This window comes from Oncorhynchus gorbuscha, linkage group LG04 (genome assembly GCF_021184085.1).
Source record: "Oncorhynchus gorbuscha isolate QuinsamMale2020 ecotype Even-year linkage group LG04, OgorEven_v1.0, whole genome shotgun sequence".
Lineage (NCBI taxonomy): Eukaryota > Metazoa > Chordata > Actinopteri > Salmoniformes > Salmonidae > Oncorhynchus > Oncorhynchus gorbuscha.
This window is the reverse complement of record NC_060176.1, coordinates 62,278,435-62,291,955: the sequence shown is the minus strand read 5'-3', so window position 1 is coordinate 62,291,955 and position 13,521 is coordinate 62,278,435. Positions and strand designations below refer to the sequence as shown.

General features: G+C 44.8%; 1 protein-coding gene across 1 annotated transcript; it reads left to right on the top strand.

The window, feature by feature from the left end:
- Positions 1-395: 395 nt before the first annotated feature.
- Positions 396-13,512, top strand: LOC124033028 (adhesion G-protein coupled receptor D2-like). Its single transcript, XM_046344953.1, has 21 exons — positions 396-723; positions 973-1,040; positions 1,302-1,362; positions 1,558-1,794; positions 1,954-2,583; positions 3,660-3,785; positions 3,941-4,035; positions 4,184-4,483; positions 5,370-5,481; positions 6,702-6,836; positions 7,936-8,044; positions 8,305-8,410; positions 8,564-8,619; positions 8,737-8,863; positions 8,995-9,098; positions 9,540-9,642; positions 9,885-10,038; positions 10,404-10,537; positions 11,040-11,155; positions 12,539-12,659; positions 13,351-13,512. The coding sequence occupies exons 2-21, from the start codon at positions 996-998 to the stop codon at positions 13,510-13,512; spliced, it is 3,033 nt and encodes a 1,010-aa protein (XP_046200909.1). The 5' UTR covers positions 396-723; positions 973-995.
- The last annotated feature ends 9 nt before the right edge of the window (positions 13,513-13,521 follow it).

Here is a 13,521-nt window from a genome sequence, read left to right as displayed (position 1 = left end):
CGCAGCAATGCTCCAACATCTAATGGAAAGCTTTCCCAGAAGAGTAGCAGCAAAGCGGGGACCAACTCCATATTAATGCCCATGATTTTGGAATGAGATGTTCAACGAGCAGGTGTCCACATACTTATCGTCATGTAGCGTACCTTGATGTATACAGTAAATAGCAGAAGCAGCAGCAGACAATAAGAGTGGTGCAGAAATGCTTGCCACCCTGCAGGTCTTGATGAAATCTCCATGCCAAACACTTGGCACTGCTTGCGTAAGTAGGGTTCTTAAAAAAAATGGCCCGATTTGCATGACAAAGCATGCTGCTGATTCAAGGGTGCTGAAGAGTGTGGTGGTGGTGTTGGTGCTAGGGAGGGGGAGCTGGCTGAAGGCAGAGGTTGACTGTTGGACAGAAAGGCAACGGACAGATGCTCCTCACAACGCACAGCAGAGACTTCTCCATAGAGACCAGTCAGGCAGGAGATACTGGAGGCTAAAGCGGCTGGACAGTGGATGAACTGACTAGACTGGACAATGGTCAGAGCACACGCAGGAAATCAGAATAGTGATCCTCGGTATTTAAGGAGGGTTACAGCAGCCTTGGAGTAGCACTAGGCAGTAAGAGCTGGAGACGGAGCAGTCTGTTCTCTACGAGGCTACAGTAAGCCCAGTTACACAAATAAGGGGACATCACCTGTTGCAGTGTGGGTCTAGGGTAACTTTGATGTGTGTTATACGGTAAGATAAGTAGCCTATCGCTATTTTATTTGAGGTGGTTCTCTTTGAAATATACACAAAATATAGTATAATATCTATAACACTTCAAATATTGTTTATACAGTATGTTTTTGCACTGTGTTAGTCATTGTATTGTTGAACAGAGGTGTATTGGTCTTTGATATGAATAGAGGCTACAGTATAATCCATTGAAGAAACCTCAGTGTCTCCTGAAAGGCAGAGACCAGTTAGCATTGTGTTTTGTTTCAGCTGTGGAACACTGAGACATAGAGATGACTGGAGCCCTCCTGTCTGGGCTTCTGCTCTGTTGCATAGTGGTAATGTCTATTCCTTTCTTAAATATAAAATTACATAATGTGGAATATGAATCCATTCATTGTTTTCAGCGTTTTACTGTATATATTAATGTATTTATTGGTAGATCTGATACGTTTCATAGGCTAAACACAACTATTCATTTGACTCCATGGTTCTGCTTGTTTCTATACTGAGTTCATTGGAAAGTACATATCAAGGATATTACATGTCTATGCACTAGCCAACAGAATAAAGCAGAGTAAATGTTTCCTCTATTGTAGGTGCTGTGTGAATGTGAGCCAACACAACCGGGGCCAGACAAAGGAGAGATGGACTCAGGTGGTGAGTTCTGGAACTGTCAATCACTTTCAATGCGATGGCAGCAACTCTTACAACCTGATGTATGATGCTAGAATGTCTTTAGGATATCATGTCATTTCCCTGTTGTTTCCATAGAGATTTGCTCAAACAGATGATAGAGGAGTTCCTGTAAAGTGTGATCCATGCCTATTTGTGGTTTTGTGGTCATAATGACAGAGGGCAGTCTGGTCCATCAAACATCAGACTGGGTGTTCCAGCTGGTCAACGTATCCCTGGACCTCTCCCAGGCAGAGAGCTTCTGCAGCGGCCAGTTCAGCTCCCTCACCACCCTGGGCCAGCCTGAAGATGAGGAGGGAACCCTGGCGCTCCAGAGGCGGGCAGGCCTGCATGGACCCATGTGGGTCAGGGACCCCAACAGACCAATGAGCAGGCCTCTGGCACTAGCCAAACAGTGTGAGTTTAGCAACTACAACACCTATGTCTTGATGCCATATTGCATTAATCTCTTCCACTCTATCAAGTTGTCTATAAATGATGATCGATACCTTGGCATTGTGTTGTGATCAAGGCCAGCATAGAGAGTGATGATCTTCTTCTGTCTCTACCTGTTAGACATGCTCTTCCAAGCCCTGAAATTTCCCAGGGATTCTCAGGAGGGCTACGGTCGTGTCAACATGATGTTCCCGGCCCTGCCAGCGGTGAGCGTGTGTGTCCGCGTGCAGTGGGACCCCCAGTGGGACCAGGTGTCCACCATGTACTCCTACGCCGCACCTGTCTTCACCAATGAGTTCCAGCTGCGCGGGCAGGTGGACAGAACAGGACGCATACTGCTGGCGCTCATTGTCCACGGGCAGCACTTCCCCTACAAGGCCTCCTTCCTCAACGATGGGGCCTGGCACCACCTCTGTGTTACTTGGCGCAAGGCTGACGGCCACTGGGCCATCTATGTGGACGGGGAGAGAGGGGCCATGGGCTCCAGGACTAACACCCCCAGGGACATACATGGAAAGGGCATACTTATCCTGGGGCAGGACCAGGACTCATTTGGAGGGAACTTCACTGAACCCTTCGTAGGGAATATCACAGATCTGAATGTCTGGGACACATCCTTGGAGCAGAGGCAGTTCCGTGCCCTGGACGGCTGCTCACCTTTGACCCAGAAAGCTATCTTTACCTGGAGTATTGATAATATGACCCGTCACCCAGTGGTAAAAGAGGTGTCAGCCAATCTGTTCTGCCCAGGTGAGTCTGCACCAACACTCACACAACAATGAGAAATCCCTACATAAAATATAGCTGTAATCTGATCTTTATTGGATGTGCTTTTTATCAGTGCTTTTGATTCAAGGTTGATATATTTTTTTGGTTTGGTTTGATTGTCATCTTAGCAGTTGAATCTTGGCTGTTTAAACTTACTGTCAGCCATTTTGTTTCACATGCCCCTTGTGGTCTCTTGGTCCAAGTTAGGTAGCCTACTTTCCATTGAAGAAGGATTTGTTCACACAAAAAATTCAGAATAGATTATCGGGTGGCCTCCAGCAGATTTAAAATCAGAATGTAGGTATTTTGTTTCTTTCACATAGCTTTTTAATTCTGATATGGTACCTTTATAGAGCTTTCTATTGCAAACCTATTGTCCTTCTTCCAGATCAATCCATAGCTATTACTAATCCAATACTGAGGCAGTGGTGATTGTTCCCAGTCCCCTGTCAGCTGGTTGTTGAATCATTCTGGGTGATCTACCTCAAAAGAGGCCAGTTAAACCAGTGGCTGTCTGCCTGAACACATCCAGTATGTCTGTCTGAGAGAGAGTCATGGGGGAGAGGAAACTGGTTAGCATCGTTCCCTGGCTAACGGCCATGTGGAGGGCAGAGGAGGGGGATTCACACAAGTATGAGGTATGCGCTTTACGAAGGGAATGGAGCTCTACTCAATAGTGAAAAGCAACAAAATGTTAAACCGTCACGAAAGGGATTCCATTTCTGTAAGTAACAAGTTGGCTTTTTGTTGGCAGCCATTTTCAGTAAAAATTTCAAACACGGTTAAATTAATTGCAAGTAATTGTCTGTGTTTTTCAAAGGTTGTTGAATATGAATATGAAAATATGATAGTATTTTAAAGCATGTTATGCTATAGCATGCTAAATTAAACCAAATACTTGGAGGACCATGGAGTAAACAAAGGTGTTCCAAAATCAAGAGCTCACTTGACGCAAATAAGTCATTTAAATATATTTCCATTAACTTTAGTAGAATAATAAATGTATTATGTAGTTACTGGAGCTGTCTCATGCTGTATGTCTGTGTGTTGTGTTGCAGGGGTCCACAGGCAGAGGGAGATGCAGGGCTGCAGGGCTCTAGAGGGCTGGTCTAGCCAACAGCTCCCCTTGTACAGCTCTGCAGACTGCTCCACCACACTCCCCTTCATCTGCAGGACCAGCAGGGGTGAGTCAACTACTATCTAGACCGCCAATACACAGGCCTAGACCATTACTTACGTACTGTAACAAACATAGCAAACATAGTTTGTGACTAAATAACCTAACAAAACATCAGAGAGGAACCATGGACTGTTTCTGACACATGGCTCTCTGTAACAGAGCGCTATGTTAAGATGAAGGGGTTGAGTGAGTTACAGAGCTCCCATCCCAGTCCCTTCATGAACCTCCTCATGCAGCTCTCCAATGGAACACAGGTAAAGACTGATTACTATAAATCACTGGTTGCCTGTCAGGATTTTTTTTTTCTTTGATCTACAATTTTTGATTTCCTTTACATCCTCTGCTCTTTTTGTGTGTTTGTGTGTATTTGTGTGTGTGTGTGTGTGCGTGTGTGTTCATCAGGGTGTGGAGGGTGTGATTGGGGAGCAGTCAGGGGGTCAGATGAGCTGGGGTCAGGTGTCCAGTCTGCTCAACATGTCCAGGCAGGCCCTGGAAGACACCAAAGAGGGGCTGCAGCCTAGAGACATGCTGTCCCTGGTCCAACTGCTAGTGCGGGCTGCAGACGTGCCCACAGACATGGCCACGGAGGGGAACCACAGCCGGGCCACCAACAGCGCTGGGGAGCTCAGCCACACCTTCATCACTGTGGCTGACAGCATCATCAGCCAGGACAACGTCCCCAAGTGGCAGGCCATCAAACAGGTATCAATCAATTATTTAAAGTGATTTACGAAGCCCTGTTTACATCAGGTACCAGAGTGGCAGACTACAGCAATGACTGGGAACAGGAGGAGGCAGAGACAAGGTGTTAAGAATGTAGTACTGGAGTATGATTTGAGCATTTCTCCACTAGAGGACAGTAAGATGTATACTGTGAATGACAGAGAAACTATCAAATGAATGGTTACGCTTGGCTTAATTAGTTAGTGTACATGTACAGAACACATAAGGCTGAATCTTGATCAATCTTAATTGCACATACACTAAATATAATATCCTCTACATCTCCTCTAAATCCATGAATATCTAGTGTAACAATAAACAGGTCTAATTTATATATTGCTGCAGCACTTTTTCACAGACTATTATAATCTCTGAACAATTTTTATTTAATATCCAACAAAGACAATATTGAATGTTCTTTAAAGGAAGCACTGTGTGCTTTTAACAGACCCATCCAAAACAATTACATAGGACATGTATATTATATGTCTATGTATCCTAGTGGTAGCCATATGATAAGTGTTCATATTGATGCAGCGCTCGTCTCCCCCACTTCACCCACCTCCCCTCTCCCAGGCCTTTCTACCCTTCAAGGTCACAGCAGCACAGCACAGCCAGACTGAATGTATTAGAGCAGCTAGAGGACTGAAACACTGTGGCTTTCCTCAACCACGTAGCACTGCTTCACTCACAGTGTCTGCTCTTCTCCAATAACTACAGCCAGGAGTCTCTTGACCAGCTGACCAAACTCTGTGTCCTAGTTATAGGCTTAATATCCTGGTCAGTTCACGTGGTCAGGGCCCTACCAACGACCAGTATATTGCTATGATGAACCCCATACCCTTATCCCTGCCCCGTGCCCCAGGTGGTGAGTGGACCGATGACTGTGGTCAGGAGTATTGACCGCATGGTGACCAGTCTGAGCACTCGGCTGATGGCAGAAACCGATCATCTGCTCATTCACAGCTCCAGCATCAGTAAGTCACTTAGTACAGTACATTCTCTAGACTGTTACAGTGTGTTCTGTGTGCTTCTGAAAGGCTGAGAGAGTGGGCAGACATACTACACAAAGCAATATTAAAACAATAACATCTTCCAGTGGCTAATTCAGATTTAGCCACTTAACATTTTTATTGGTTCGATATTGCTTTGTGTACCCACATGAAAAAAGACTAAAGTATACTATAGAATATTACAGTACTTACTATAGAATTCTGTAGTAAACTTAGTATACTGTAGAATACCATACTAATTAGTACATACTGTACCCTGCCCATTCCCCACCCCATAATCTCAATTTGTTCCACCCATAAGTGAGAAACCTACATGCCAAGTATAGACCATATATTGTGTTACCTACAGTAGGTTTCCTGAAGGACAAAGCCTCCACTTCTATGTCAAAGATAATAAAACAAAAATACTACAGTCATGTCAGTAGAAACACTACAGTAAATAACACACTATAGTACAATCTGCGAAAACACCACATTAATTACTATATTATATACTACAGTTTTCCTTTACTACATTATTTATACTATAGTAAAGAGTAAATACTACAGTATGCTACAGTAAATACTTTTTGCTGACTTGCAGAAATGCTACAGTGAATACTACAGTAAAGTCCACAAAAGCACTACAGTGAATACTGTAGTAGTTATACCATAGTATACTTAAGCAATAAGGCACGAGGGGGTGTGGCATATGGCCAATATATCACAGCTAAGGTCTGTTCTTATGTACGAAGCAACGCGGAGTGCCTGGATACAGCCCTTAGCTGTTGTATATTGGCCAAATACCACAAACCCCCGAGGTGCCTTATTGCTATTATAAACTGGTTACCAATATAATTAGAATAGTCCAAATAAAGGTTTTGTCATACCCATGGTATACAGTCTGATATACCACGGCAGTCAGCCAATCAGCATTCAGGGTTCGACCCACCCAGTTTATAATATAGTATTTTTTCATGTGGGTAATGCGTATACTGCTATTCCTTATACCACCTTTAATGACAACCTTCATATCCACAGCGGACCTGTCTTCATCAGGTCACATGTAGGAGCATACAGTGTACAGGCCTTTCTGTCCTTCCTGTTTACTCATTAGCACGTTTTGTAGGATGTGCTGCTGTGACTACAACCCTTCCTCTTCCTATAGTTCCACTGAGAATAGTTATTTACTGTATGTCATTCAGAGCTGGAGGTCCAGCAGAAGCGTCTGGGAGAGGAATCCAGTGGGTCTAAGTTCTGTGGTCCAGTGGTGGACAGCAAAACCAACATAGACTGCATCTCAGTCCCCACACAGAACATGCAGGATCTCCATGACAACGGTGAGAGACATCCCTGAGAGCGCTGTACTGTCTGTAACTGTGCTGTCTGTAGCTGTACTGTGTCTAGATGAGAATATGCACTCCTTCAATCATAGCCAGCCGACTACTTTACAGTCTCAACCATGCATTCCTCTAACAGTAAAAACACCTACAGTAGTGAAGCAGGATTTTAAAAATACATTCCAATAATATATCAAGTACTGTTTGAACACTGAGTGTGCAAAGCATGAAGAACACACTCCTCATATTGAGTTGCAAGTTGCACCCCCCTGTGTTTGCCCTCAGTACAGCCTTTCGTGTTGAAAGCGTTCCACAGGGATGCTGGCCCATGTTGACTCCAATGCTTCCCACAGTTGTGTCAAGTTGGCTGGATGTCCTTTGGGTTGGTGGACCATTCTTGATTCGCACAATAAACTGTTGTGCGTGTAAAACCCAGCAGCGTTGCAGTTCTTGACACACCAGTGTGCCCGGCACCTACTACCATAACCCGTTCAATGGCACTTAAATCTTTTGTCTTGCCCATTCACCCTCTGAATGAACGAATGGCACACGTACACAATCCATATCTTAGTTGTCTCAAGGCTTAAAAATCCTTCTTTAACCTATATCCTCTCCTTCATCTACACTGATTGAAGTGGATTTAACAGATGACATCAATAAGGCATCATAGCTTTCACCTGGATTCACCTGGTCAGTCTATGTCATGGAAAGAGCAGGTGTCCTTAGTGTATGTACTAGTACACACTTGGTGCATGGTACAGACATTATGTTTTCATCCATTCGTAGTACCACTTGACTTCATACAACTATTCACAATCTATATCAGCTGGTTATTGTGAGACATAATATTGCTCTGTTTCCACTTTGTGCTGCATTGTTAAACTGTCTAGTGTTCTTAGAAGTGTTGTTTATGTGGATGTTGTTGTTGTTTATGTGGATGTTGATGTTTATGTGGAAGTTGATGTTGTTTATGTGGATGTTGATGTTTATGTGGCAGTTGATGTTGTTTATGTGGATGTTGATGTTTATGTGGAAGTTGATGTTGTTTATGTGGATGTTGATGTTGTTGTTTATGTGGATGTGGATGTTGTATGAGCAGGCTTCCAGATGGTGACTGTGGTGAACACGTGGTACAGTTCCCTGCGGCCTCTCTTCAACTCAGAAGAGAACATCACCATGTTTCCCATCGTCACCGATGGCATCCAGAGGTAGGGAAGACGAGAACTCTGAACTGTTTTAGGCCATGGTGACACTGACTAGGCACGAAATGAGAAGAAATCGTTTGAAACAGGACAAGACTTTTTTTCATGAATTACTGTAGATATGAATCAGTCCATTAAGAACATTACTTTCCATTTTCCATTAAGACTTTTTTTCCCATTAGTGCCTACTGAGCATAAGCCAGTGTTGATATCCAGCCTTATGTGTGACTGTCCCTATACGGCCTGTGCTTTGCTATGTGTGTCAGGTACCTGGGCACCATCCTGGGCTCTTCTGTCATCTCTACTACAATCCTGGGTGACGGACAGCCTGTCAGCATGGCTGTACGCTTCCAGCTCCAACACAGAGCTCGGGTTAGTCTCACACTCACATGGAACACATTCCTCTATACATTATATACCTCTGCCTCGCTCACAGAGAATATGATATATGCCCCTTGTTCTCCTCCATACGTCTGTCCTTTACTGTAAGTGTGAAAGCATGTCCTGTTCCATTGATTCCTTTAGAATCCTGTAGGGACCGTGTATGACCCAGTCTGTGCATTCTGGGACTTTGATCTGATGTAAGTATAATGACAGCAAATGTTCTGCCATTACATCAATAGAAATCAGTGTTTGAATCATTAGTGTAAATGTTACCGTACATTGCGATGAAAGTGTAAACTGTTGTCCCTCTCTAGGCCAGAGGCAGGGGGGTGGTGGTCTACTAGAGGATGTGAGGTCATCTCTAAACAATACGACTCCACTGTCTGCTTCTGCAACCACACCACCAACTTTGCCCTGCTGATGCAAGTCTATGAAGTCCAGGTAAAGGTCCATTCTATCCTCCACAAGTCCTCACATTCCGCATTGTGAAATAGTGCACTCAATAGAGAATAGTCAACAGACACTTATAATCAGTTTATTTTCGGATAAATACATATGTGTGTGTGTGTCAGAGGAGCCCAGAGAATGAAAAAGCCCTCCAGGTGATGACGTTCATTGGCTGTGGAGTGTCCCTGTGTGGCCTACTCTTCACCTTCATCCTCTTCATTGCTGTAGGGTGAGTGGTGCTCTGCTCCAGGGAATAATCTACTAGCATGTGAAGGGTACAAGACATGTGTTTGTTTGAATGATTAGCTCTGTCTGTACAATATGTCTTCTTTACCATGCTGAGCAGACCTATTGCTGCTGTGTTTAGTATTTATGTAATAATATAATAATAATAATAATATATGCCATTTAGCAGACGCTTTTATCCAAAGCGACTTACAGTCATGTGTGCATACATTCTACGTATGGGTGGTCCCGGGGATCGAACCCACTACCCTGGCGTTACAAGCGCCATGCTCTACCAACTGAGCTGTATGATTACTAACTCACAGATGAGCTGCATGTTGGTCTGACCTTGATCATCTCTCTGTGTCTGTCTCCCCTCTCCCCTCGCCCCTCTCCCCTCTCCCCTCTCCCCTCTCCCCTCTGGCCTGGTGTGGTGTGGGTTCAGAGTTCCTAAGTCTGACCGCACCACTGTCCATAAGAACCTGATCGTGGCTCTGGGAATAGCTGAGCTGCTGCTAATGTGCAGTGACTGGGCCTCTGCTAACGAGGTGGGACTCTTTACGTACAGTAGCTCTGTCTGTCTTCAAACATCTCATTCTCTGTATGGTTATGGGTACTATGAACTAGAGGAGGGCATAGGGTCAGAAATCCATGTGCCTGTAGGCTTTTATCTGCTTTTGTCATTGAAAGTATGATAGGACTCCATTCTCTTCTCTAGACCACGGTTCTATATGTGTGTTACTTAAATGGCTGACAAGTGTGTCAATGCTTTGTCCCTCCTGTCCACTAGGGGGCGTGTCTGGTGGTGACAGCCCTGCTGCACTTTTTCTTCATGGCCTCCTTCTCCTGGATGCTGGTGGAGGGGCTGCTGCTGTGGAGTAAGGTGGTGTCTGTCAACATCAGCGAGGACCGGAGGATGAAGATGTACTATTCCATCGGCTGGGGTAAAACCCACTACAGCAATAACACTGATACACTCCACACAGGACTCATCCAGTCACACAAGACACTGGCCTATATCCTACAAGCCCAGTTTGTGCACAGTGCTGTCTGGAACACAACTCATCTAGACCAAAGGCTGTGTTCCTACTGACCACATTGGAAGAGTGTATTTATTCAAATAGCTCAACACACTCATGATGCTGTGTTATAAGATGCTCATCTATAGGCCAGCTGTCTGAATAAATAGAATGGCTAGTGAATGATGTCTACTGCAGTGCCTGTAACACAGCAATGTCAACTCTCTTCATTAAAGACATTCCTGTGTTATATTCCTTTAAAAAAACATATTGTTGCTTTCTTTTTGCAGGTCTACCTGTTGTGATTGTTGGTGTAACCTTGACGATATCCTTGGACAAGTACAAAGCAGACAATCACTGCTGGCTCAATGTGGAGACTGATATGATTTGGGCTTTTGTGGGACCTGTTCTATTTATCTTGGTTGTATGTAGCTTTGCTTTACTTGTGTTACTTCACTTCACTGTGTGTGTGTGCATTTGTGTGTGTGTGTGTGTGTGTGTGTGTGTGTGTGTGTGTGTGTGTGTGTGTGTGTGTGTGTGTGTGTGTGTGTGTGTGTGTGTGTGTGTGTGTGTGTGTGTGTGTGTGTGTGTGTGTGTGTGTGTGTGTGTGCATTTGTGTGTGTGTGTGTGTGTGTGTGTGTGTGTGTGTGTGTGTGTGTGTGTGTGTGTGTGTGTGTGTGTGTGTGTGTGTGTGTGTGTGTGTGTGTGTGTGTGTGTGTGTGTGTGTGTGTGTGTGTGTGTGTGTGTGTGTGTGTGTGTGTGTGTGTGTGTGTGTGTGTGTGTGTGTGCATTTGTGTGTGTGTGTGTGTGCATTTGTGTGTGTGTGTGTGTGCTCACCTGTGATGATTATTCATGTGTCATACTTGTGTCATGCAGCAACAATATGGCATGTCCATCAGTTGTTCTAAGACTTTGTGTACTCCTAGGTCAATGCAGTGGTGCTTTGCCGGGTAGTCATAGTGACAGTGTCCAGCGCTCGTCGTCGCGCAAAGATGCTCACTCCCAGTTCTGCATCTAAACTCCATACCTTCGACCTGACCTGGTGAGTCACCACACTATCTCTCTCTCTCTCTCTCTCTCTCTCTCTCTCTCTCTCTCTCTCTCTCTCTCTCTCTCTCTCTCTCTCTCTCTCTCTCTCTCTCTCTCTCTCTCTCTCTCTCTCTCTCTCTCTCTCTCTCTCTCTCTCTCTCATTCAATCAATCTCTCATTCAGTCTCTCGTCCTCTTTCCCTGACTCTCCTGCTCTCTTACGCACATGCAAACCTAGGACACATACATTGGTGGCTTTTCATGGTATGTTTTATACATGCATACAACGAGACAGAGAGCTGTCAGAGGAATTTTCCTTTGAAGCACAATCTGTGGAATAGGTGATTTTCAAATCCACAAGTGACCAATCCACACTGTCAAACTTAACGGAACTAAACAGAGAGACTGTAACTGCATGAGAATGAGGTAGTTTGAGTCTGAAGTAGTGGGAGTTGTTATAGGTCTTATCAGCCTAACACCTGGTCCTAGAGAGACGGAGAGGCAGACTGTGTGGGTGTGTGTTGGTCTGTGTGCTTTTCACTAAGCTCATTGTCTGGTCAATGTGGACTCTAAAACAGGGACCAGGGCATAGGGTTCAGTCCTGTCCCAATATAGACAGGGTCTAAACATGCCATACTCATATTTAGCTGCCTACATGCAGAGACAAGACAAATAAAACAATGATATTGTGCACACTGCACATCTATGAACACCAAGACAGTATTTCATTGAGATATTTATTTTCAATCATCACCTCTTCATTTCCTTGTAAAGAGAGTGAAGGAGTAAGCAAGCCATCTCTGCCCCCTCCGCAGTCTATCTGTTCCCCTCAGAATGTGATGAGATGTCACAAGTTTGGAAAAAAGACTCAATTGAGAAAAAAAGCAAAGGAAGAAGAGGAATTGCTCACTTTGTCCTTGTAGACAGAGTTCAACGTGAACTCAATCTCCTGGCCCAGGTGCAGCAGGACGACAACAAATCAGAGACACAGAGCATACATGATAATAATGTCATGTGATTATTATTATTTTTACTAATTTCAATTGAATACACTCGCATCAAGTATAGCTGTGGTTGTCAAATAACTACATTGTGTGTGTGTGTGTGTGTGTGTGTGTGTGTGTGTGTGTGTGTGTGTGTGTGTGTGTGTGTGTGTGTGTGTGTGTGTGTGTGTGTGTGTGTGTGTGTGTGTGTGTGTGTGTGTGTGTGTGTGTGTGTGTGTGTGTGTGTGTGTGTGTGTGTGTGTGTGTGTGTGTGTGTGTGTGTGTGTGTGTGTGTGTGACAATAGCTAGACCTCATAATGGACATCTATTCAGCATCAGCTGAGTCCTGCCAGGAGAGTGTGTGTGTGGGGGTCGGTGAGTGGGTGTACTATACTGACAGTCTGACGTCTGCAGGGCTGTGACGCGACCAGTCCTTATTCTCCTTCCAGTGCTGGGCCTTACCTGGCTGTGTGGAGTCCTGGTGCACCTATCCATGATGGTGGCCTATGTCTTCATCGCTCTCAATGCTTTCCAGGTGAGCAAAGCCATTCTTTCAAGGATCATTGTCTGTAAAAGTTTGTAGAGAGCGTGCGAGAGAGAGAGATGGGCTAGATAAGCCGATTGGTGGGCCGCGGGAGCGGTGTAGTGTGTGGGAAAGGGTGGCTCAGTCTGGACCTTTGAAGGACAGGTCATGGCAGGGCTCAAGGCTGGCCCCTCGCCAGATTCACCTCCACCTCTCTTCCCACCACACTCCTGATAAGACCTATAAATCAAATGGGGGTACTCTGCACTTCCCCTCTATTTTTCTCTTTCTACCTCTACCTCTCTTTCGCTATCTGTCTCTGTGCGCTCTCTCTCTCTCTCTCTCTCTCTCTCTCTCTCTCTCTCTCTCTCTCTCTCTCTCTCTCTCTCTCTCTCTCTCTCGCTCTCTCTCTCTCTCTCTCTCTCTCTCTCTCTCTCTCTCTCTCTCTCTCTCTCTCTCTCTCTCTCTCTCTCTCTCTCTCTCTCATATAAGCTTCCTGCATGGTTGTTAATTCATGTGAATGAGCTGGCCATGGCCCCGGAGTAACCCTCAGAGAGCTGCTAGTTAATTTAGATTTATTGTGAGGCTTCATCCGGAGAAAGGGGAGGTAAACCTCATCCTCAAACTATACTTAGGTTGTTGAAGGGTCCATAGAAATAACTCACTATATTGTACATTGTCTTCTGTCTTTTCCTTCCTGTAGGGCCTGTACATATTCCTGGTGTATGCGGTTTACAATAGCGAGGTATGTTTTCTAAGAACTCTGTTTCAGCGGGGCTTCTTTCTCTCAGAATGCAGTTGTCTATCTGTGGCATGCCAACCATTTGACAATGCCAAACACGTTAGTGGCAGCACTGAGTACTGAGTGTATTGT

Bases quoted from the DNA above. Each gene is read 5' to 3' on its own strand.
- LOC124033028 (XM_046344953.1), top strand. From the start codon at position 996: ATGACTGGAGCCCTCCTGTCTGGGCTTCTGCTCTGTTGCATAGTG. The intron at 4,484-5,369 runs GTATCAATCAAT...CCCGTGCCCCAG, and splicing joins AGTGGCAGGCCATCAAACAG to GTGGTGAGTGGACCGATGAC. The intron at 10,039-10,403 runs GTAAAACCCACT...TTCTTTTTGCAG, and splicing joins GTACTATTCCATCGGCTGGG to GTCTACCTGTTGTGATTGTT.